At 33.2% G+C, this 22,277-nt stretch overlaps 1 protein-coding gene and 1 non-coding gene across 2 annotated transcripts; one reads left to right on the forward strand and one right to left on the reverse strand.

Moving 5' to 3' along the window:
- Positions 1-11,534: 11,534 nt before the first annotated feature.
- On the forward strand, positions 11,535-12,122 carry LOC122195854 (uncharacterized). The gene has a single exon (XM_042898082.1). It carries the CDS (start codon positions 11,613-11,615, stop codon positions 11,871-11,873), a length of 261 nt encoding a protein of 86 aa, XP_042754016.1. The 5' UTR covers positions 11,535-11,612; the 3' UTR covers positions 11,874-12,122.
- A 4,816-nt stretch (positions 12,123-16,938) lies between these two features.
- LOC111919571 (U2 spliceosomal RNA) lies at positions 16,939-17,135 on the reverse strand. The gene has a single exon (XR_002859533.1). It is a non-coding gene; the product is annotated as a U2 spliceosomal RNA (small nuclear RNA).
- Between the last annotated feature and the right edge of the window lie 5,142 nt (positions 17,136-22,277).

The raw sequence follows: 22,277 nt of genomic DNA on the forward strand, positions 1-22,277 counted from the left end.
CGTTCTTGGGCTGTTATTATGTGTTTCTTCATTTTGGGGTTTGTGGGAACTTGTTTATGGATGTAATGGGAAGTCTAGAGGTTAGATCTGAGGTTTCTACCTCAGATCTGGAAGGGAGAACAATCAGAGAGCATGAAAGTCCCTGTGTTGGAGTGTTTAGTGAAGCTTTCATGTCCCAAACCCTAGCCCAATGTGCAAATGGCCTAGATCTCTTTGGATTCACGTAAAGTTTGCCACTTTACGTGATGGATGAGTGGTAGGAGGCTAGATCTATGTTTTGGAGCAATTGCATGGCCTGGAATGCTTCTGAATGGATTCAGACCGGTGGTACTCGGCGAGTCACATGGGTGTACTCGACGAGTTGGATGAAGATGGCCTGGAACTCGGCGAGTTGTATGAACAACTCGGCGAGTAGGTTGATGATAGTCTTGGACTCGGCGAGTCTGTTCTTGGACTCGGTGAGTCTTGTCGAAGAGTCCCAATATTCCCTAGTGGAGTCGAGAATCGGTGAGTCAAGGGATGACTCGGTGAGTTGTGTGCGAGTGGACTCAGAGTTGTTGGACTCGACGAGTCTCGGAGTGACTCGGCGAGTTAGGTCACGGATTGAGTGAAGTTCTGATTATAGAAACTCGGCGAGTCATAGAGTTGACTCGGCGAGTAGGGTCAGTCAGGGGTTGACTTTGACTGAGGACTTTGATTTTGACCAAGGGTTGACCATTGAATTTTAGGGTTTGGTCAGCGATGTGGCCTTTGGGCCAAGAGAGGGGTAAAATAGTCTTTTACCCTTAAGAGGGTGCATTAAGAGGATTGATTCTAGTCTCGAGAGTTATAGTCATGATAGTTTTGCCTTACGTGTTAGGCGGTGGCGAGTTCGAGATCCGAGTATGGAGATATCTGCTTTTTGCTTGCCAGGTGAGTCTTCTCACTATACTTTACCTTGAGTAGGTAACCAGAGTTATGTGACAGAGTATTTGTATGCTATGTATGTTATGTGTTGTACTGCATTATTTCTATGTGATTTATGCTGTGTATGTTTGCAGAGTTGGAACCGAAGGGTTCCTAGAGTTAGAACTGGAAGGTTCACAGAGTTAGAACCTGAGGGTTCACAGAGTTTGGGTGCACGGACCCATAGAGTTATAGCCTCGAGTGGCTTATATGTGTTATGTGTGTGGTATTTTAGGGAACTCACTAAGCTTCGTGCTTACAGTGTTTTGTGTTATGTTGTTTTCAGGTTTCTTTCAGTATCACGGTACGGCACCGGCTTGATTGTACACACCAGAGCAAGAGTCATATTTTGGAGGATCCTGGTTTTCTATGCAAGTGAAAATGGAGCTATGTTTTGTAATTTGATTATGAATGAGATTTTTAACAAGTGTTCTAAGAATAAAATGATAATTTAAAATGAAAATTTTGTCTTGAAATTTACGGTGTTACATCGGGGCCTCTAGTGAGTTACAGACAGAGTTCGAAAAAGGTCAAACCTTTGATGATTCCATCATCTATGATTGAGTTGCGAAAACTTTTGGATAGGTATCCTACATTTAAACCGAATTCTTTCTGGTTAAAGAATCTCTTTCTAGTTGCTCTAAAACAATTAAGAGATTCTCTAGGTGGCAACATGCTATTGGGTGGTGGTCCCGCTTATAAGGTCAAATCAATACGCTCTAAGAAGAAATATTTGAATATAAATCTCATCGATATCATCGATCTCATAAGTATCATACCAAATCACATCAATCGAATCACTTTTTCGAGAAATACGAGACATATAAGTCATACAAGTAAAGAGATCTATTCATTGATAAGAAAAAGAAAAAACATGAACGGGGACTGGATTGATGATAAAATAGAATCCTGGGTTGCAAACAACGATTCGATTGATGATGAAAAAAGAGAATTCTTGGTTCAGTTATCCACCTTAACGACAGAAAAAAAAAAGATTGATCAAATTTTATTGAGTCTGACTCATAGTGATCATTTCTCAAAGAATGACTCTGGTTATCAAATGATTGAATAACCGGGAGCAATTTACTTACGATACTTAGTTGACATTCATAAAAAGTATCTAATGAATTATGAGTTCAATACACCCTCTTTAGCAGAAATACGGATATTCCTTGCTCATTATCAAACAATCACTTATTCACAAAGTTCGTGTGGGGCTAATAGTTTGTGTTTCCCATCTCATGGAAAACCCTTTTCGCTCCGCTTAGCCTTATCCCTCTCTAGGGGTACTTTAGTAATAGGTTCTATAGGAACTAGACGATCTTATTTGGTCAAATACCTAGCGAAAAACTCATATCTTTCTTTCATTACGGTATTTCTGAACAAGTCCCTGGATAACAAGTCTCAAGGTTTTGATAATATTGATATTGATGCTAGTGACAATAGTGATCTATATATATATATATATATATATATATATATATATATATATATATATATATATATATATATATATATATGTTCCGACGGATACCCAACGGGTAGCGGTTCCTTAAAAATGAAAACCAGAACCACTTAAGGTGGTTCCGATTTCGGAACTTGCAGTTCCAAGATGGTTTTGATTTCGTAAGCAGGCACTCACTTTCGATGCTCATCCCTATGTTTGCTCATTTATGAATAATTTTCCTTCATTAAAGTTGAACCAAACGCAAAAATTCGAAGGAATTAGATTTTCCCCCTAAATTACATTTCATTCCAGCAAACAAAACGAACTCTAAAAGAATGTTCAAACACCATCTTTTCAAATAATTAAACATATTTGAGTGGGTGCTTTTTAAACTAATTAATAATAAGGATTGTTAAAATAAAATTAAAATTAAAAATTATATTTAACTATAAAATGTGAAATTATTATATAAACAGTAAAAATATTATGTTACCTTTGTTAGTATTTGAAAGAAACCATTAATAAAACTCAAAATGATCAAAATAGTTTCTATTTTAAATAAATTAACATATCAATAGTTAAAAATTAATATTAAATAAATAATACAAAATTTTATTCTCGTACAACCTACGGCTGCAACCATTGAGATCGTATGGTTCTAGATAAAATTTATCTTAAACCTTTTTAATTTCAACTTTATTTAGTGAATTGCATTTAATCATTATAGCTACTACCTTTAAAACTTATCTTTTAAAGATATGTCTTCTATATATCATATGGGTCACAATAATATATTGTTTAAGCAGATTTTCCATATTTATGTGTCGTTCAAATAAATCTAAGGTTGTTTTTCAAGGACATCTACATCACCAATGATATATTTCGTTCCAACATTCAACATCAAAGCCGTCTATTGAATCAATGTCAACTATACGAAAATGACATAAAAACATCAAACGATATGTCTTTACACCAAACATGTGAAAAGTATGATTTGTACAAATGCAAAGTCACTTAAAGACATTGCAAACCATGATTATGACCTTGGTCTAAAAGTAGTACCCCTCATGTTTTCAACCACACAAAGTATATCGGAAGTATTCTAAGTATGTACCCCTAAAAAGCCCAAAAATTCGGCAAATGAAGATGGCTAATCATGAAATCGAAAAACATGATAGCTTTATTACGTTAAGAGAAGAGATACATGCATATTAGACTATTAGTTTGACATATATAAATGCATTTCATTAAAGATAATTCTCCCTATTATACCACCTAAACTATTCATCCGATTCACTTCTTTTTCATCTCAAGACTTAATTTGACAACTTATTATTTTCATGCTTAAACTAATAATTTTAATAACAAAATAACATAAAGTTCTAATCATATGAATAGTAAAATTCACTTGACAGATATCATGTATTTCACATGCCCTTTTTAGAATCCCAAAATTGTGAGAATCAAAACTCCTCTTACCTCTCCTTTCCGCCATACTCCCTTTTTATTCTTAAATTTTATAAAATATTCATCACCTAAATACTTAATATTATTCTTCGTCATTTGTTAAATAAGATTAGAGTGTCTCATTGCGGCAGGTAGAGATGTGGCAAACATCGTGTCTGGCCTGCGGTAGGGGTAAAATAACATGTTTTCTATTCTCTTAAAATGGAAAATGAAAAGTCAAAAATTTTAATTAAACACGATTTCTAAATTTTCTAATGAAAAATCCACTTTTTTGTAACTCTTTCCAAGAAAAATGAAAATAACTTTCCACAACTAAACGCAAAGTAAATATTTTAAAGTTTTCTATTTTATGTCCGAAAAATTTGAAGAGCTTGGTTTAAAATAATTGCATCATTTTCATGTCCTTGCCAATTGTGTTTCAAGTTATTAAACAAAGCATTAAACTTTGTTATCACTTTGTTCGTATACATCCACTTAGTATAAATATGATCATTCTTTCGATAGCCACCTTGATGTATTTCATTGAGGAAACGTGTGGTAACTTTCATAACAAAAGGTGTCACATTGTTGCCTATCGAAGGATCGTCCAATACATCGACCCATGTATGGCCAAAGTCTCCCTTCTATAGGGGTCCAAGTTATAATCAAGGACTTCCCTATGTTGGCGGAACCCAATTGAGAGTTTGAAGAAGAGATTTTGCAAAAATAAAGTTAAAAGAGTTAAGATAAGTGTTAAAGGTTTGAAAGTTTTGAAAGTGGTATGAATTTGTTTGAGTTGGTGGTATTTATTTAGAAAAAATTGGTAAAAATTGAATTTTATGGTTAGAAATTAAAACGGTAAAAAAGTAATAAAGAGAATAAAATAAATAAGAGACAGAAGTAACAAGTTTTTGTTATATTGATAGACAAAACTCGGCATGACAACCTCAGGGTGCGGTGTTTGTTGAGTCAACTTAGACTATGTTTGAAGTACTAACTGAAAAGATAGTTGTTAAATAAAAAGTTAGCTGATAAAAAAAAGGTCTGATAAAACTAGCTTTTATATATATATATATATATATATATATATATATATATATATATATATATATATATATATATATATATATATATATAATGATGTAAAATGACATTTTAAATAAATGTGTTTATATAATTAATAAATGAGTATATTTGGAAAATTATTTAAAAAAAAAACTCGTAAAAAACTAGTTTATAAGCTACTTTGGTTTGCCAAACATAACAACATAAAAAAAAACTCGAAAAATAAATTAGTTTATCAGGTAGTTGTGACAAATCAAACATAGCTTTATGATTGTCCGGGTCATTCCTACGGTGTTATATAGAAAAGGTGAAATGTATGTCTATAAGATGATCAAAAATATATGGCCAAATGCCTTATTTATCCATTCTAATCGGATTGCAGGGTGTATTCCTGATGATCTTACACAACACTCAATACAATAATAAGTAGAACCAGATTTTGTAGAGACCCCCTTTTGCTAATACATTATGCATAGTCGAGCCAATTAAGTAGTACGGAGTATTGTTTATGTTTAAGAAAAAATATAATTTATAAGTTTGATTAATGTGGAGTGGATCCCACTAAGCATGTGAAGAGCAATCGAGGAATATGGGCGAAGTTTGGACAAGTAGGTCCCAACACAATCATCACACTTCACACCTCATGATGCGTCGCGTGAACAACGAAACCAAAAGAAAACTTATTTATTTATTTTTTTTCATTTTCTCCCAAACATAACACATGCCTCCTCAACCTTCTTTTTACTAATATTTCACACCGTCGCTACATGACTCAAATAAACCAGGGTGGGTTCCGACTAAATCCAAACCGAAAAGAGAAAGGTTTTGGATTTAGAAGGATTATTATATTTTGTTTATTAGTTTTGGATTATGATTCTTTTGCTTTTTGTGGGTTTTTTGTTTTCCGTTAACCATGATATTTCAACAAAACACGTAATTTATTAAAAACAATCTGTTAATTGAAATGGAAATAGTAAAAAGATGTGAGTTATTTACACTATTAACCTCAATGACCATATAAAATACTTGTGTTATAAAATAAATATATACTTCCAAAATTTGAGAAATAACCATGAATTTCAAAAATTACAATCTTCAAAATTTACAAAAATATTCTTGTTTTTATTTTATAAAATTTTGGTTCGAGAATTTCAAAATTTTCAAACTATACATGCATTTTCCAACCTGCTGAAAAAAAAAATCTCGAACTTCTTTTTCAGGAGAAAGAATATTTAAACAAATTTTTATCATAAAATACAATTTCAACGATAACTCAGTGTCTTGCTACCTAAAGGTAGATCCACTAGTTCCCATGTATGATTTTGTAAGATAGATTATACCTCATTTTTATGGCTTCTTTCCCATTGAGGTCCCTCAGAAGAAGTAACCGCCTCTTGGTAGGTTTTAGACTTTTAGGTTCACTTTCCACCACATAAGTGTAAAAGTCATCACCAAATGATTTTTCAATTCTATCCCTCTTACTTCTTCTGAGTTCTATCTCTTCTTCCTCGGATTGAGATTGTTCTTCCTCTCGAACAACTTTGTTGTTTGGTAAAGATGAGATTTCAACCTCTTTGTTCAAACAAGGAAATACATCTTCAAAGAATGAAACATTCCTTGATTCCATTATGGTATTTTTGTGTATTTCAGGATTCTTAGAATCATACACAAGGAAACGATAAGCACTACTACTTTGTGCATACCCAATGAATACACAGTCAACTGTTTTAAGACCTAACTTTTGTACCTTAGGTGGTGGTACAACAACTTTAGTTAGGCACCCCCACCCTCATAAGTACTTGTATGATGGCTTTCTTCTCATCTAAAGTTCATACGGTGTTTCATTCTTTTCTTACTGAGGTATCTTATTTAGAAGATAGTTAGTCGACAAAATAGCTTCCCCCCACATTGACTGGTTTACACCTGAACTAATTATCATGGTGTTAACCATTTCTTTCAAGGTACAGTTCTTTCTTTCAGCAATTCCATTGGATTGAGTTGAATAGGGTGATGTGAATTCATGACGAATTCCATTTTTCGCTCAAAATTCAGCGTAGGGAGAAACATATTCTCCACCCCTATCACTTCTAACCACTTTAATTCTCTTGTTGAGTTAATTCTCAACTTCATTTTTGTACAAGACAAACTTGTCTATTGCTTCATATTTACTCTTAAGTAAATATATGTAACAATATTTCGTGCTATCATCGATGACTGTAATGAAGTATTTGTTCCCGCCTTGAGTAGGAATCGACTTTAAATCACACACATCGGTGTGAAGTAAATCAAGAGGTTTGGTGTTTCTTTTGATTGTTTGGAAAGATAATCTAGTTTGTTTGGCTTCAACACATGTGGGACATTTGTGATTTGAGTCAATATTAAGTTTTGGTATGTAGTCTAGTCTAATTAATTGCTTAATAGAGTTGTAAGTTACATGTCCTAAGCGACCATGCCAAACATTTGAACACTCAAGCAAATAAGCAGAACTATAACTTTCATTATTTATTTTGTTTGTCACCATTACATTCAATTTGAACATGCCATTCAAGGCATATCCTTTTCGCGCAAACATACCATTTTTGGACTAAACAAACTTGTCTGACTCAAAAACTAGCTTAAAACCAAATTGGTTCAACAAACCACTCGACACTAGATTCTTACGAAGTTCAGGAACATACAAAACATCCCTAAGCTTCACTTCTTTCCTCGGAGTCATTTTTAGAATGACATCACCAACACCTCTGATATTTGCAGTAGCTGCATTTCCCATGTAGAGCTTTTCACCATCTTCAACTTCCTTGTAAGTGTTGAAAACACTCTTATCATGACACACGTGACGAGTAGCACCTGTGTCAATGTACCATTCCTTTGAATTTGTATTCATGAGATTCACTTCAGAAACCATATCCGTGAGATCAGTTATCATGGCCACCAACTCTATGTTATCACTCACCATGTTTGCTTGATGGTTTTCCCGCTTAGGTTGCGGGCACTCTGAAGCCTTGTGACCCGGTTGGCCACAGTTGTAGCACTTGAACTTCTTATTGAAAGTTCCTGCCTTTAGGCCTAGGTTTTTGCCCTTTGTTTTCCCTTTGTGAGGTCCTTTGCTTTTGCTCTTGGAAGTTTAACCATCTTCCACCATATGAACCTTAGAAGAATCAACTTCACTGCCTTTCTTCAAGGACATTCGATTGTCTTCTTCAATGTGAAGACGCACCACCAGTTCCTCCACAGACATCTCCTTTCGCTTACGCTTAAGGTAGTTTTTGAAGTCTATCCAACCGGGAGGAAGCTTTTCAACCATTGATGCAACTTGGAATAACTTATTAAGATCCATCTCTTCTGTATAGTTAGCATGTATGATAACCTGAAGATCTTGGACTTGACTCATAACCGATTTTGAGTCAACCATTTTGTATTCCAAGAACTTAGCAACAACATGCTTCTTGGTTCCAACATCTTCTGTCTTATACTTCCTTTCCAAAGACTCCCATAGTTCCTTAGCAGTTGCCTCAGTTAGGCCATTCAACACATAGTTGCGGCACAGAAACTTGGAATGCTTCCATGCATCCACTGCATTCACAGATTAAGCATCAGTCTGCCCCTCAACAATTACAGGAGCAGTTTTTGTTAGGAACCGAGCCAGGTTCAAAGTGGTCAAGTAGAATAGCATCTTCTGCTGCCACCTCTTGAAGTTCAGACTAGAAAAAATTCCAGGTCTCTCAGCATGATTAGTCATGATGTTTGGAACCGGTGCATTTGTGTTCACAGCAAGGGTAGCACCAGCAGCAGAAGTTCCAGTCATTCTGAAAGAGTCGTAACCACAGTTAAATAGATTACAAGAAAAAGTCGATACAAAATTGATTTAGAATAAAAGAACAAAAAAACGAAAGGTTTAGAAAAAAAAAGAATAAATTTGTTTAAGACTGTTAGAATAAGGACTTAGTTTTCCTCTTGAAAGTTTCTTGTAAAGAAAAGATTAGTAGCAAAACGTGGTGGTTGAGGCTCGAGTTGGACTCGATTCCCTTAAACAGATTTGTCGTATGTTCCCAGGGTACAAAAACCTTAACAGTGGTGTATTGTCGGATATTTCACTTACCTGAAAGAGTCGCCGGGAGCAAGTGTACAGAGAAGGAGGAAGAAGAAAAGAGTTTTCTTCGTATGTTGAATGAGACAATAAAGGGAAACAAATCAATAATTGATTAATTTGCACCCCCCCCCCTTGTGTGCGAGTAGGAATTGTAGTAAACCCATAGACATAAACTTGTAAGCCTTACATGCATTCAAGCTTATAAACCTTGTTGAGTTTGGTCTTTCTACCAATATGGGACTCATTCCCACATTCATCCCTTTTGTTAAATTTATTCTCAAATACTCTTCTTTGAGTATCGATATCTCATTCACATATACTCTATTTTAGACATATAATATATCGTTTCGAAGTCCTCGTGGAGGAGAACACAAACCCACTTAGAGTTAGTTATATAAACAACATATGTATAAATTTATATGTGTCCAAAGTTAGTAAAAATATAAATATATATACTAAATTTTCCAACACAAGGACCATGTGTGTTGTATAAGGCATAAGAACATACAGATCATGTTGGTATGTCCCATTATGTTATATTTTTGCAACTTTTGCGTTTGAGAATCGAATTAGCTTCCCATCACCTCCATTAACCCTTATATGATGAATCTAGGTTACAAAATAGGTTATCTAACCTAGAATATGTTATGACCTGTTAGGGTATTTTGGTATTTTTTTTAACCTATGTCTGAACTAAATAGGTGGTGATTGAAAGGATGTCAAGCTTAAAAGAAGGATTTGTTACATTGTTAACCTTTTTAGTTCAGGTTACCAGAAAGTACATGTCCATATTGATTTCTTGTTTCGGAGTTTTGTATGGTATTATATGCTAAATGTATTTTTGAGTTGCTAAAATTATATAATGTTTTCCCTATGTGCGATGTGTTCACTATACATATTATTTCTGCATTGCATGCAAATCTCTTTTGGAAAGTATGTCGCTTATTTGAGATATTGTTGATTTGAAACCTTTTTTTGGCATCCTTCTTGTACATACATTTAGGATGAGTGTTTGTGGGCGTCCCTCCTTATCCATGTGGGATTTGACAATCAGGTGTCAATATAGCGGTGTGTGAGAGTATATATATCTTAGATAATCCTCATATTGCACGAGTATAGCAAATAATCCTCATGTTGTACTAGTGTGGCTTGTTACCCCTTGTGTGAGAGTATATATATCTTAGATAATCCTCATATTGCACGAGTATAGCAAATAATCCTCATGTTGTACTAGTGCGGCTTGCTACCCCTTGTGTAGTGCATATGTGATGGTTCATATGTTCCTAACTTTATAATTATTAGGCAAATAAGGGTATATGAGTGCAATTCCTATTAACCATTATTATGAGTTTGGACAAATGACATTGATACAGGTTATCAATAGATAGCATATGGTTCCTTGACCCTTAAGGATCAATGATGATAAATAGGGATGTGCTAAACCACGCGGGTGCAAGATGCCGACTCTAATACCATATATATATATATATATATATATATATATATATATATATATATATATATATATATATATATATATATATATATATATATATATATATATAAGATCATATCGCACCGATGTGGGATACACTAACACTCAGATTGAAGACCCTAGAGATAATGATAGAAGATAGAAATGACATTCAATCACAACTTATGTGATTATCTTGAACTATGTTATGATATTGTATTATCACGTCCTTTCTAATTTTGAACTTCTAAATGTATTTTGAACTATAAAGACGTATAATTTCCACAATTAAAAACTATGAAAGTATTTTGGTTAAAATCAAACGATTTAAATGTTATTTTAAAATATCATAGCGATGGATGATTTGTTACAAAGATGAGGCGGTCAAATATATGGTTTGACTAGTCAAATTAAATCAAATTATTTTGCATCATAGTAAGTCTTTGTTTGATTTCGAATAACTTTTACTCCCACTAATTTACTGCTTATTAATAATTTATATGTGAAGTATGGTAATAAAACCACCTTTTTATAATGATAATTTAAAAAAAAAAATGATATCAATCTACGCTAAAAAGAAGCGAAAACTCATTTATTTATGAATCAAGACTATCATATCTACTTAACCCATATTAGCCAATCAATATACAATGTGTACCAAATATATCATTACAATAACAAATTGACAAAAACAGCTAATTAATCAATTGTTTTTTATGATTTATTATAGTTAATTTTTAACTCAAACTAAATAATGCAAGTTTAGTTAGAGGCGACACTATTTCGAGTTTCGACTCATATAGTTATTCCACGTTTCAGGCTTTTTAATTTCTTTACCTATTCTTGAGTAAAAGTCTCCCATTTTATGTGGAAAATGGTCGACCTTTTCTTTGATTATATTGGAGAAAACATTAATTATAAAAAAGAAACGGATTAAAAATCGTTCACAATCTTTAAAAATTTAGTTGAATGAAAAACAAAAATTATTTTAATAAATATAACTTTATAATCATATTTACAACATTTAAAGATAAAGTTAGTCTCGTTTTGTCTACCTATAATAAGTCTATAACTCATAACTTTGTGGGTAGCTTCCATGTGAAGATAAAAAGGAGCAGAAACAAGGAAGAGAAACACCAATACCCATGGAAAAGATGGAAAAGAGCAGATCATTTCCAGAATATTCATCATCTTCACACACAAAAACAAATGGTTCTTCAGGATTCAAAGATCAATCAAGATCATACGCATTCAATGGTCCGATTACTAAAGATGGAGAGACAAAGAGGAAGAAGAGGATTGCAGAGTATAACATGTTCACCACCGGAAGTAAGTTGAAATCAACGGTCAGAGATAGCTTCAAATGGATCAAGAACAAGTTCACAGATGTTCGTTATGGTATCTGAATTTCTTCATCATCCCTTGTAAATCTTACTTTCTTGTGTGTGTGTGTGTGTGTGTGTTTTGTATCAGATTCCATGAAATTGTTGTTTGGTATTAAACCGTGTCTTATTTAACGAACATCGTTTATTAATCCAGTTGGAATCTATATAGTATCGGTTATGTACTCTCTAGTCTCCGCTAATTAATCAGAGATATGTATATTTTCTTATTTACTGTTTTCTTTTAAATAAAATCGTAAATTTCTTTCTACACTTTCACATGGTAACCACGTGTGTGTATATCTACATGTACTTTTATTTTTGTTTTTATTTTTTTGGAACGGCATATACATACATGTATATGATCATGGATTCATAATATGGTTCCAGCTTGCAAGCTTATATGGTGATAAAGTTTTTGCATCTTTAATTGTTGATTTCATGTTTCGACAATCTTAACAACTCTCAAAAAGTGATAGCAGTTTCATTATATGAACAATTCCAGCAATGAATGAAATCAAATCAAATAGCATGTGCTTATATATGTACATTAATCTAAAATCAAATGAAAAATATTGCATGATTAATATTAAATAGGTAGTAAGATAATAATTAAATATATACTGAAACTTAAGTTTTATTATAAATTTACTTTATTTAACACGTCCAAAAGCTAAAATGAAATAAATTACTAACTTAATCTTAAGTTAAACTTGGTTGTCATTCTATATAAAAAGTCTTTTCATTAGGTTTGTGAGTATATCTACCATATCATTGACGTGGTGTTGGTATGTCACTGGCATGGTGGCAAGCACACCAGTACACCACTATCTTTGTATAGAGATGTTTGTTTCGATAGATCGGTTCGATTTTATCCGATTCAATCAAGTGAATCAAAATTGATTTTAATATTCAAAACATGGATCTGAGCGTTATAAATTAAACTTAAATCCAATTAGAACCAACCAAATTGGATTGGTGTTTACGATTCGGTTTTCAAAAGGCGAATTTGTTAAAGTATTAATCCACTTTATACAAAAATAAATTGCTAAGTTGTGAATTAAAATTTATAGCAAATATATATATATATATATATATATATATATATATATATATATATATATATATATATATATATATTCTTTCTAATCTATTTTAAAATACTTAGAAAATTAATAAATATTCAAAACAATGAAATAAATGTTCTTAATTGTAACGCCCGTAAAATCGGGCTAAGCATTTAAAATATAATATAACTTTCGCATTAAGAAAAATAGGAAAAAATCAATCTAATCATCCATAAATCGTAAAAATAAGTGTGTCAAATCATATATATATATATATATATATATATATATATATATATATATATATATATATATATATATATATATATATATTGAAAGTATACATCGATGTGATTCCAAAAATAAAATTTTCGTAGATATCTGAGTTCATATGTAGGATATATGAATTTTATAAGGTATAAAAATCAATCGTGTAATTAAAAATTATTAACGTCAAAATGTATGAAGAGAATGGTTCAATTTTGGGTAAAGTCGCCAAAATGAAAGTCGTGGTAATCTTTAATATAGGAATTTTTGTAAAATGAACATTAAAATCGGAGTTCGTACGAGAGAGTTATGATTTTTACAAAATTATAAAATCATATAAAAATAATTGCTAAAAATAAAGTCAAAATTAGTCGATCGAGCCTAAATGAAAGTTGTAGTACTCGTTAAGAGCTATGAGTGGAAAAAAAAAAGAATGTAAAAAATAGAGCTCGTATGAAGAAGTTATGAAATTTATAAATCTGCATTTTGCGCCCTGTGCGGTGCGCGACGCGCTCTTCTAGAATTTGAAAACGCAGATCATGAAGAGCTTGTCACGTGACATAAAGTGGATGGGGAGACATCACCTTAAAATGCGTGACGTGCACGGTGCACCCCTTTTGCATGTCGTGCACCCCAAAAATGCTTATAAATAGTTACATTATGTTCATTCATTCATCCACACCCCTTTTATCATTCTCTCTCGATTTCTTTCAGTTCTAGCCCATTTTCTCTTAGTTTAGCCTTCAGCGAAGCCCTGCGATCCCTAAAGTAGTAGCTAGCGAGTAGAAGCTCTGCTAATGCAATTTCCTAACTTTTTTCAGGAAGAACCTATGTAAGTTAAGCTACACTCTAATATTTTCAGTATAAATTATATTTATAGTCATAAGTCGTTATTATGAACTTATAAATAAGATTTATCAGTAATTACATGTCGTTATACTGATTGATCTACTTACTGGAGAAATGTCTAGAATGGTCATGTAGGCTTGGTTGTTGGATTTTATAAAAGCTATTATGTCGAAATGATCTTGCCTCCCAACTGTCCTGCCTGACTGATCCTTACTTGATAGATCTTGATGTAGACATTAGGATTAGTAAGGATCTATACTATTATTAGTCTTCAGGATCATAAGACTAAAACTAATTTTTAATTATTACTTAGGTCACGTCAAGGAATATCTAAGGTGTTAGGCGAAACTATGCCCATATCACCAGTCACCCACCTAAGTCAATTGAGTGCATAGTTTCTTTCATGAACATGATTTAATATAAGTATCAGTTAAAATATTAAATATATGTTGGAAGTCGTATGTGAATTATGTGCTTATTGCTTGGATTATATATATATATATATATATATATATATATATATATATATATATATATATATATATATATATATATATATATACACAAACACACACATAACGTGCTATGTGCGAACTAGATATGGTCTATTTTATGTTGCGATTTACCGATAATACTATATAATGATATTAAAAGAAGAATTGTTGAGAAGATAAATGATAAATAATACCTAATAGGCTAATACTTGTAACATCCCCCTCTGGCACGTATCACAATATTGTCCGCTTTGGGCCACTCGGCACGAGGACTTCCCAGGGGGTCACCCATCCTGGTACTACTCCCGCTCGAGCACGCTTAACTGCAGAGTTCTTATGGGATCTGCTGCCCTCACGGCTTTAAAACGCGTTGTTATAGGGAAGGTATCCACACCCCTTATAAGGAATGCTTAGTTCTCCTTCTCAGCCGATGTGGGATCAGATCTAACCCACTTTCACCCCCCATTATAGGGTTCGACGTCCCCGTCGAACACATCGACCCGTGCCCTAGCTCTGATACCATTTGTAACATCCCCCTCTGGCACGTATCACAATCGCTTTGGGCCACTCGGCACGAGGACTTCCCAGGGGGTCACCCATCCTGGTACTACTCCCGCCCGAGCACGCTTAACTACAGAGTTCTTATGGGATCTGCTGCCCTCACGGCTTTAAAACGCGTTGTGACAAGGAAGGTATCCACACCCCTTTATAAGGAAATGTTTCGTTCTCCTTCCAAGCCGATGTGGGATCAGGTGCAACCCACCTAACAAAGTGGGTTAGATCTGATCCCACATCGGCTGAGAAGGAGAACTAAGCATTCCTTATAAGGGGTGTGGATACCTTCCCTATAACAACGCGTTTTAAAGCCGTGAGGGCAACAGATCCCATAAGAAGTCTGCAGTTAAGCGTGCTCGGGCGGGAGTAGTACCAGGATGGGTGACCCCCTGGGAAGTCCTCGTGCCGAGTGGCCCAAAGCGGACAATATTGTGATACGTGCCAGAGGGGGATGTTACAATACTCTTATGGAATAGATATACATTAAGATAGGTTATTGTCACCTAAGAATAGAGTTGGTATTAAAAGTTGGTTACAGAGGCATTGTAATATAGTCTAGGGATAGACTTAGACTTATGGAAGATACCTAGTTCAACTAAGTTGATATTAGGTAGTCTCATTAGGAGAATGTGTGTAACCTAGGAACGGAGAGTAAATTTCTGTTCCATGACTATCAGGTGTCGATGTGTAGTCAAACCCTTACTTTAAATGGTTCATCGGAGAGATAATTCTCCCTAATGATCTTGGACTATCATCTATGAGGATCGATAGGAATAGATATGTAGGAATGTAAGCCTATATGGATTTAGTATGGTAACAGTTGGTTTTGCGAGACTGATAATTAAGGAATGTTATCACACCTACTGCTGCCTTCGAACTTTCCCAAAAACATGCCCACTATCATTGTTGGTCGTAAAATTCATCCAATAAACTCATCATCTCTCAATCTTTCCTATCGGGTCTTATTCGTTGTTGGAGAAACAAGATGTAGATTTTGAATCTAAACTTTATGTACCTCTCTATTTCCCTCATACCCTCTCTATCTCTCTCGATTTTGCTTTTCTGTTGGGTAGTTGATTTTCTTGGTTTTTGAAATCGATTTGCTTCCGTTGTATGAAATCGATGTGTTTTGGTTTACTTTTCCTTAAATCGGTCTGTTTTTTTTTCTTTCTAAAAACGATTAGGTGGTAACAGAATTGGGAGTCACCGAAGGTGAGTCATCAAAGAAGGAGGTACATGGCCGCCGACGGGTATGAGGAAGAGGATCAGTTTCATGGTAGTTAAGGGTGTAGCTATACTTCTGTTTCTTTTTCTTTTTTAATTAATAATAATAATAATAATAATAATAATAAATTAATTGGAAAAAAATACATAAACAACATTATGGTCATTTCAAATCTAGCATGGACTAAAATCGCAACAAATTTGCATATTATGGATGAAACATACAAGTTTTAAACAAACGAAACACTATCTGAATTAATTTTTGAAAATAAAGATTAAACACTATCTGAATATAACACTATCTAAATATAACGAATTAATTTTTGAAAATAGAGATTAACACTATCTGAATATAAGGGATGATTGGTGTAATAATTTGTCCTTTTTGTTTTTATCTAACAATATATTTTTTCCCCATTTAATTATAAATTTCTTAAGTAAGTAAGAAACAAAAGTGATATTAAGATTTGAGAGAGTAAGTTTTTGGTAGCCTTAGGTAAATAAAAATGATGTGATGTTTTCAGTTTAGCTAGTAACAAGCCACAATTGCCTGTAGTTTTAAATAAAAATAAAAACATTAAAACTCTTCCAAAAAACAGCTACTTCAAAAAACAAACATTTAACTAGATATTGGAAGGGTGAGCCAAGCCATGGCAATAGTGTAAGACCAAAGCGACTCTTGAAAAACCCCAGCAGCAAGCTACTGTATTGGGCCTTCCCCCATAAAAAATAAGATTAATATCGAGTGGGCCGATGGCCCACATATCAGATATTAAACTGATAAGAACAGATACTACACTTGATCTTAGCCAAAAGGCCGAGAAAGGTATGCTTCTTCCAAGCCTAGGCTTCTCTTTTTATACACCTCCTCCCTTTGCCTGTTTCCTTCATCTACCCGATGTGGGATGCCAAAACTTTCACTACATACCCTCCTTTCTTTTTACCTACTCTTCCTTTCACAACAAAAGTTACCACGTAACATTAGATTTTTTTTTTTTAATGGGAACGATATAGTTTTTTATAATTATAGTCAACATATCGATTATTTAGAAGAAGATAAAAATGGACAAACACGTTTCGACTCGATCAAACTAGATTCAAATTGTTTTACGCATACTAAAAGAAAATTATATGTTTAGACCCATTATCCAACTACTACGACCTAGTTCTTGTACGACTTCTAGAGATATTGTTGATATATTAATTATTATTAATGATTTATGTTAGAGGAGTTTATAGGACTAGATATATTATAAACCCTTGTTAGGATGTTACCTTATTGATCCATCATGTGATAACGATGATGAGTTTTCTTTTCCGCTAGGAAACCGTATATTTGAGATAGTTATTTGCAAGTTTTTCGTAATTTATGCTTATAATCTTAAATATGCGTAATAAGTTTTATCACTTGAATAAATAATATGAAAACTATAAGAAGCAATGCTAAAAGAATAAAGCAAATTACGTATGTGCCCCTTAAATGAATAAATAGAAACTAAGATCATACAAGCTTTCACTGTGTCTGAATAAAGTACAAATAATCACCCATCTAGTAGATATAGATTAATAGATTATAAGTGTATAGTATTTTTTTATCGATATAATTGCTATTTACAAAAAAAAAATGTCATAAATCAACAAAAATACTCATAGTTGTTTTGTGAAGTAAAAACATAAAAACATTAAGGAAAAACATGCATTGGGTGAGCATTGCTTTTCCAATTGTTGGTTAATAGTTAACATGTGTTCTATAGTTAACACGTGTTCTTGTGTGACATCTTTTTTCTTTACTTCAACCCTTCTAGAGAAGAACATCTATTGATGATGCTTCATTCTTTTTTTTTTTTATGAAACCAAAGTCAAAGAATCAGGGGCGGAGCCAGGATTTTATTATAAGAGGGCTTCCATCTATCAAAAGTTTTTAAAACAAGTATATAGAAAATTACACAATGGTCGTTTGGATCACTAAGAGTGGAGCGATACTTTGATTTTTGAAGTTGGTATCGTCCAAGTTTAATATATAATCTTCTAATATCATCTTCACATTGGTGACTTGAATATCTTAAAACTAAAAGTCGTTCTCTGTCTGTCTGGGATCACGAATCAAAGAAACTAATGTTACTTGTCTAAAATATGGCACATCATTCTTTTCAGGTTCCATATCGATCGGCTCTTCGATATTATCATTCTTTTTGGCTTGTGGGTGCATATATTATGAACACCGTCTTTAGTTTTATCACCAACCGGGTGCAACAGGTCACACACTTCTTTTATTTTTGAAAAAAAAAATCGATGATTTTTATGCTATGATTATAATAAACCAAATTATCATTCATGATTAACTTTTAATTACAAGTTATAGAAAATAAAATATGATACAAAATTAAAATTCACCTGCTTATTAATTAAAGAATTAAAATTGTAAGGGTTTATCAATATAATCGTCGACTAATAAAAACCTTAATGGACTATCTTTGCCATCATCAATTTAAATAACCATGAACAAGATTTGATGATTATATAAATGAGATATAAATCAGCAGTTAAAATAAAAAATTAAAAAAATAAATAAATAAAATTTGGATGGAGGCGATGTGATGATGTGGGCACAAATTTGGTTACAATTCTTATACCATATTACTCTTATTGTTTTTTCATTATAATAATTGTTTTTTAAAGAAATTGGAGGGGGCTACATATCAGTAATAAACAATGTGGGCAAAATATTTAATTTTTGGATTCATTTTATAAAAAGATTGGAGGGCGCAGAGCATCCGACAGCCCTCTCACTGTCTCCGCCGCTACAAAGCATAATGCGAACTCTATTTTAGGGTTCAACAAAAGATTCGTTAAATTGAAGTCTCGTTTGAGAAATAAATAGTTGGATATGGACCAACTGCGAAGGCATAGATTTATGACGACGGATTACATAACCTAGAAAAGCATGATTTTGTTTTATTTATAAACATGTGGGCATGGGTTCTAATCGATGTCTAGTATTAGTACAACCGATAATTTCTACATATTTATGATGTTCACGACTATGAATCATTCCATGAAATGAAATGTGACTTCCTTTATGATTTAAACATACAAGACATCAATTTATTTCATCATAGTTGATCTCAACAAACAACAATCATATTCGGTAGGAATTACATGTGTCGGTTTTTTCAAATCGTTACACTCCGCCTTTATTAGGTAATGTCTATCGATATGTTTAAGAAGATTATAGAAAGATTGTGACTTTTATATATATATATATATATATATATATATATATATATATATATATATATATATATATATATATATATATATATATATATATATATATATATTCTATTTTTGGTATGTATGGATTATACTTTTCATAGGTGACTTTCGAGTTTGAGAATAGAATTGTATTTTTTGATAAAAGACAACTAAACACATCATACTATTGTTAGCCATAAAGTTCATGTTAAATACCTAATTTCTACTCTTTTTTTTTTAATCAGCAAATCTAATCTACACCTAATTTCAAATATGTCTACGACGAAACTTAAACCATCAACCTCAAAGAAGGAGTGTAACTCCAAATACCGTTAGGCTAAAAACAATTTAGTACCTAATTTCTAATTAGCACATGAGTTTTACATGTTCACATTTCCAGGTTCCTATGACTTCTAATTAAGGTATAGGGTTCGTACTAAAGCCGAGGGGCAACGAATATGTTCATAGCCTTTTTTTTTTTTTTTTTGTAGTTTATAGAGGTAGATTCTATTGTACACATTCATAATTTATGTCATTTTCAACGACCCCTACTCTGGATTTTCATCTCCTTAATCACATTCCAACCATGAATACACAATATTAATATACACGAGTTGACACACATAAAATAATTTTCAAATCCATATTCAACAAATTTATAAATAAATTAATTTTTAATTCAAAAATCTGAAATTGTATTTATATTAGACAAAATTGCAACAATGGTCCTTATGATATGCATTTTTTTTTGGTTTTAGTCCAAAGCTCGACTTTTTTGGATTGGTAGTCCTTATGAGCTGGTTTGTTTGTAGTTTTTGTCCCTCGAAAAACTTAAAAGACTAAAATACCCTTGAGGTATTTCTTTTTCATTTTTCTTTCATTTTTTATCTATTTTTATAATTAAAAATTTAAGAGATCTCCCCCTCCCTCCCTCCCTCCCCCCCCCCCCCCCCCCCCCCCCCCCCCCCCCCGCGTGGTTAGACAAGTCCCGTCTCAAGAAATCTTGAGAGAAACCCGTCATCGTCATACTTTCAAAGAACAAATCTCACAAAACAGAAACAAACCACAACCACTTTAACCTCCACATACTAGTCTTCCCTTAATCAAATGAAAAAAAACCCAGGAATGTCTCGCCGAAATTAACCAAGGATACAATCGGAGCCACCATAGCTATAGTTGATAAAATGGTTGGGAAGGATGGGTAGAAATCAAAAGTCTAGAATCAAACTCCATGAACAGATTATATCTAAAACTGAAGGTCTACATTCGCACACTAATCCTTTGTGTTTCATTCATCTGTTTTTTTTCCTGGACTCAACACCCCGCTTTGAATTTCTCTTTCTCCTCCAGTGAATTGTTTTGTGCAACAAATGTTGACATCTTTTTGAGTATTCTTCTTTCTCAATATTTTTAACAATGAACACAAAATCAAAAACCTTAGTACAAATAAATCAACTACAGGGAATCAATGTCAAAATTCAATCAAGCCCATCAAATCTACAACAGATCAATTCATATAAAAGGGGAGCGAAGTTCATCGTTTTTTACATCCAACCTTAAAACCGAGTTCAAAGGAAGGTCAAGGTTGCAGTGGATAACACAAGATACATTTCAGATTTTGTCTTGCAAAGAAATCAAAATCCCTACAAATAAAGGTCCAGTAGTGGATAATACAAGTTGTGAAAAAAGGATTAATCCAAAACACAATCCCGATCTTCATAGAACTAAAACATCTCCTTAAGAGCACAAACAACCCTCTTTCAGGATCCCTAATGGAATGCCTTCGAATCCTTCTCAAAGACTACAAAAACGAGATCGATCAAATGCTCGTTGTTGATAAACAGCTCCAGAAAGAGCTAGTTTACGATATACTACAAAAATACGAGTCAATGAAGGCGAGATCCACAGCGGCTAAAGTTGTTGGGAAGGGCGTGAATGGAAATAGTGTAATTGCGACCTAGAAAGTAACGTCGACGGTGGTTGGTGCGTTGGCGGAGGTGATGGCTAGGTCTGTGTTGAGGGGTGTGAACCAGGGGTGTAAGGATGGCGTCGCTTAGTGTCATGAACGTGTCGAAGCTAAAGTCGACTACAGTGGGTGTAAGCAAGCTTAAAGGGAAGTCGGCGGTGGTGCTTGAGTCTTTGAGGAGAAGACAATATTTTGAGAGAGAGAAAGAGAGAGAAAGAGATTTTTAATTAATAAAACATTATATTAAATAGAAAAAACAAAAAAAATATATGAGAAGGACATTACAGTCATTTCACTATTCAGAGGGACAAAAAATGCAACGAAACTAGCTCAAAAGGACCATCAATCCAAAAAAGTCGTGGTTTGGACTAAGACCACTCTAAAAAATACATACCACAGAGACAATTTTTGTAAATTTGCCTTTATATTATTTAAATCATACCTTGAATGGAAGCAGAAAAACAGAGACAATGTACTTAAATGGTAGAGGGAGGTCGTTATTCTGAAGACGATTTGCATGCTTATGTATGTTCCTAAAATGGAAAAAAAAACCCATAAAATGATATTTGGAAAAAAAATAATTTAAAATAACCACATAATGACATGTGACAAAATGAATGAGAATGTGACATCTTGCAAAAAAAATTATTTATTATAATAGATTTAAAGTAAAAGAATACGTTTTTTTTTTTACTTGAAGTAGGGGACCACAACTACACAAGAGGCTCGTATATAAACTTGGTATGTTAAA

The sequence above is a fragment of the Lactuca sativa genome, chromosome 9 (assembly GCF_002870075.4).
Source record: "Lactuca sativa cultivar Salinas chromosome 9, Lsat_Salinas_v11, whole genome shotgun sequence".
NCBI lineage: Eukaryota > Viridiplantae > Streptophyta > Magnoliopsida > Asterales > Asteraceae > Lactuca > Lactuca sativa.

What these genes read in the sequence shown, in the direction of transcription:
- LOC122195854 (XM_042898082.1), top strand. Translation starts at nt 11,613, where the DNA reads ATGGAAAAGATGGAAAAGAGCAGATCATTTCCAGAATATTCATCATCT.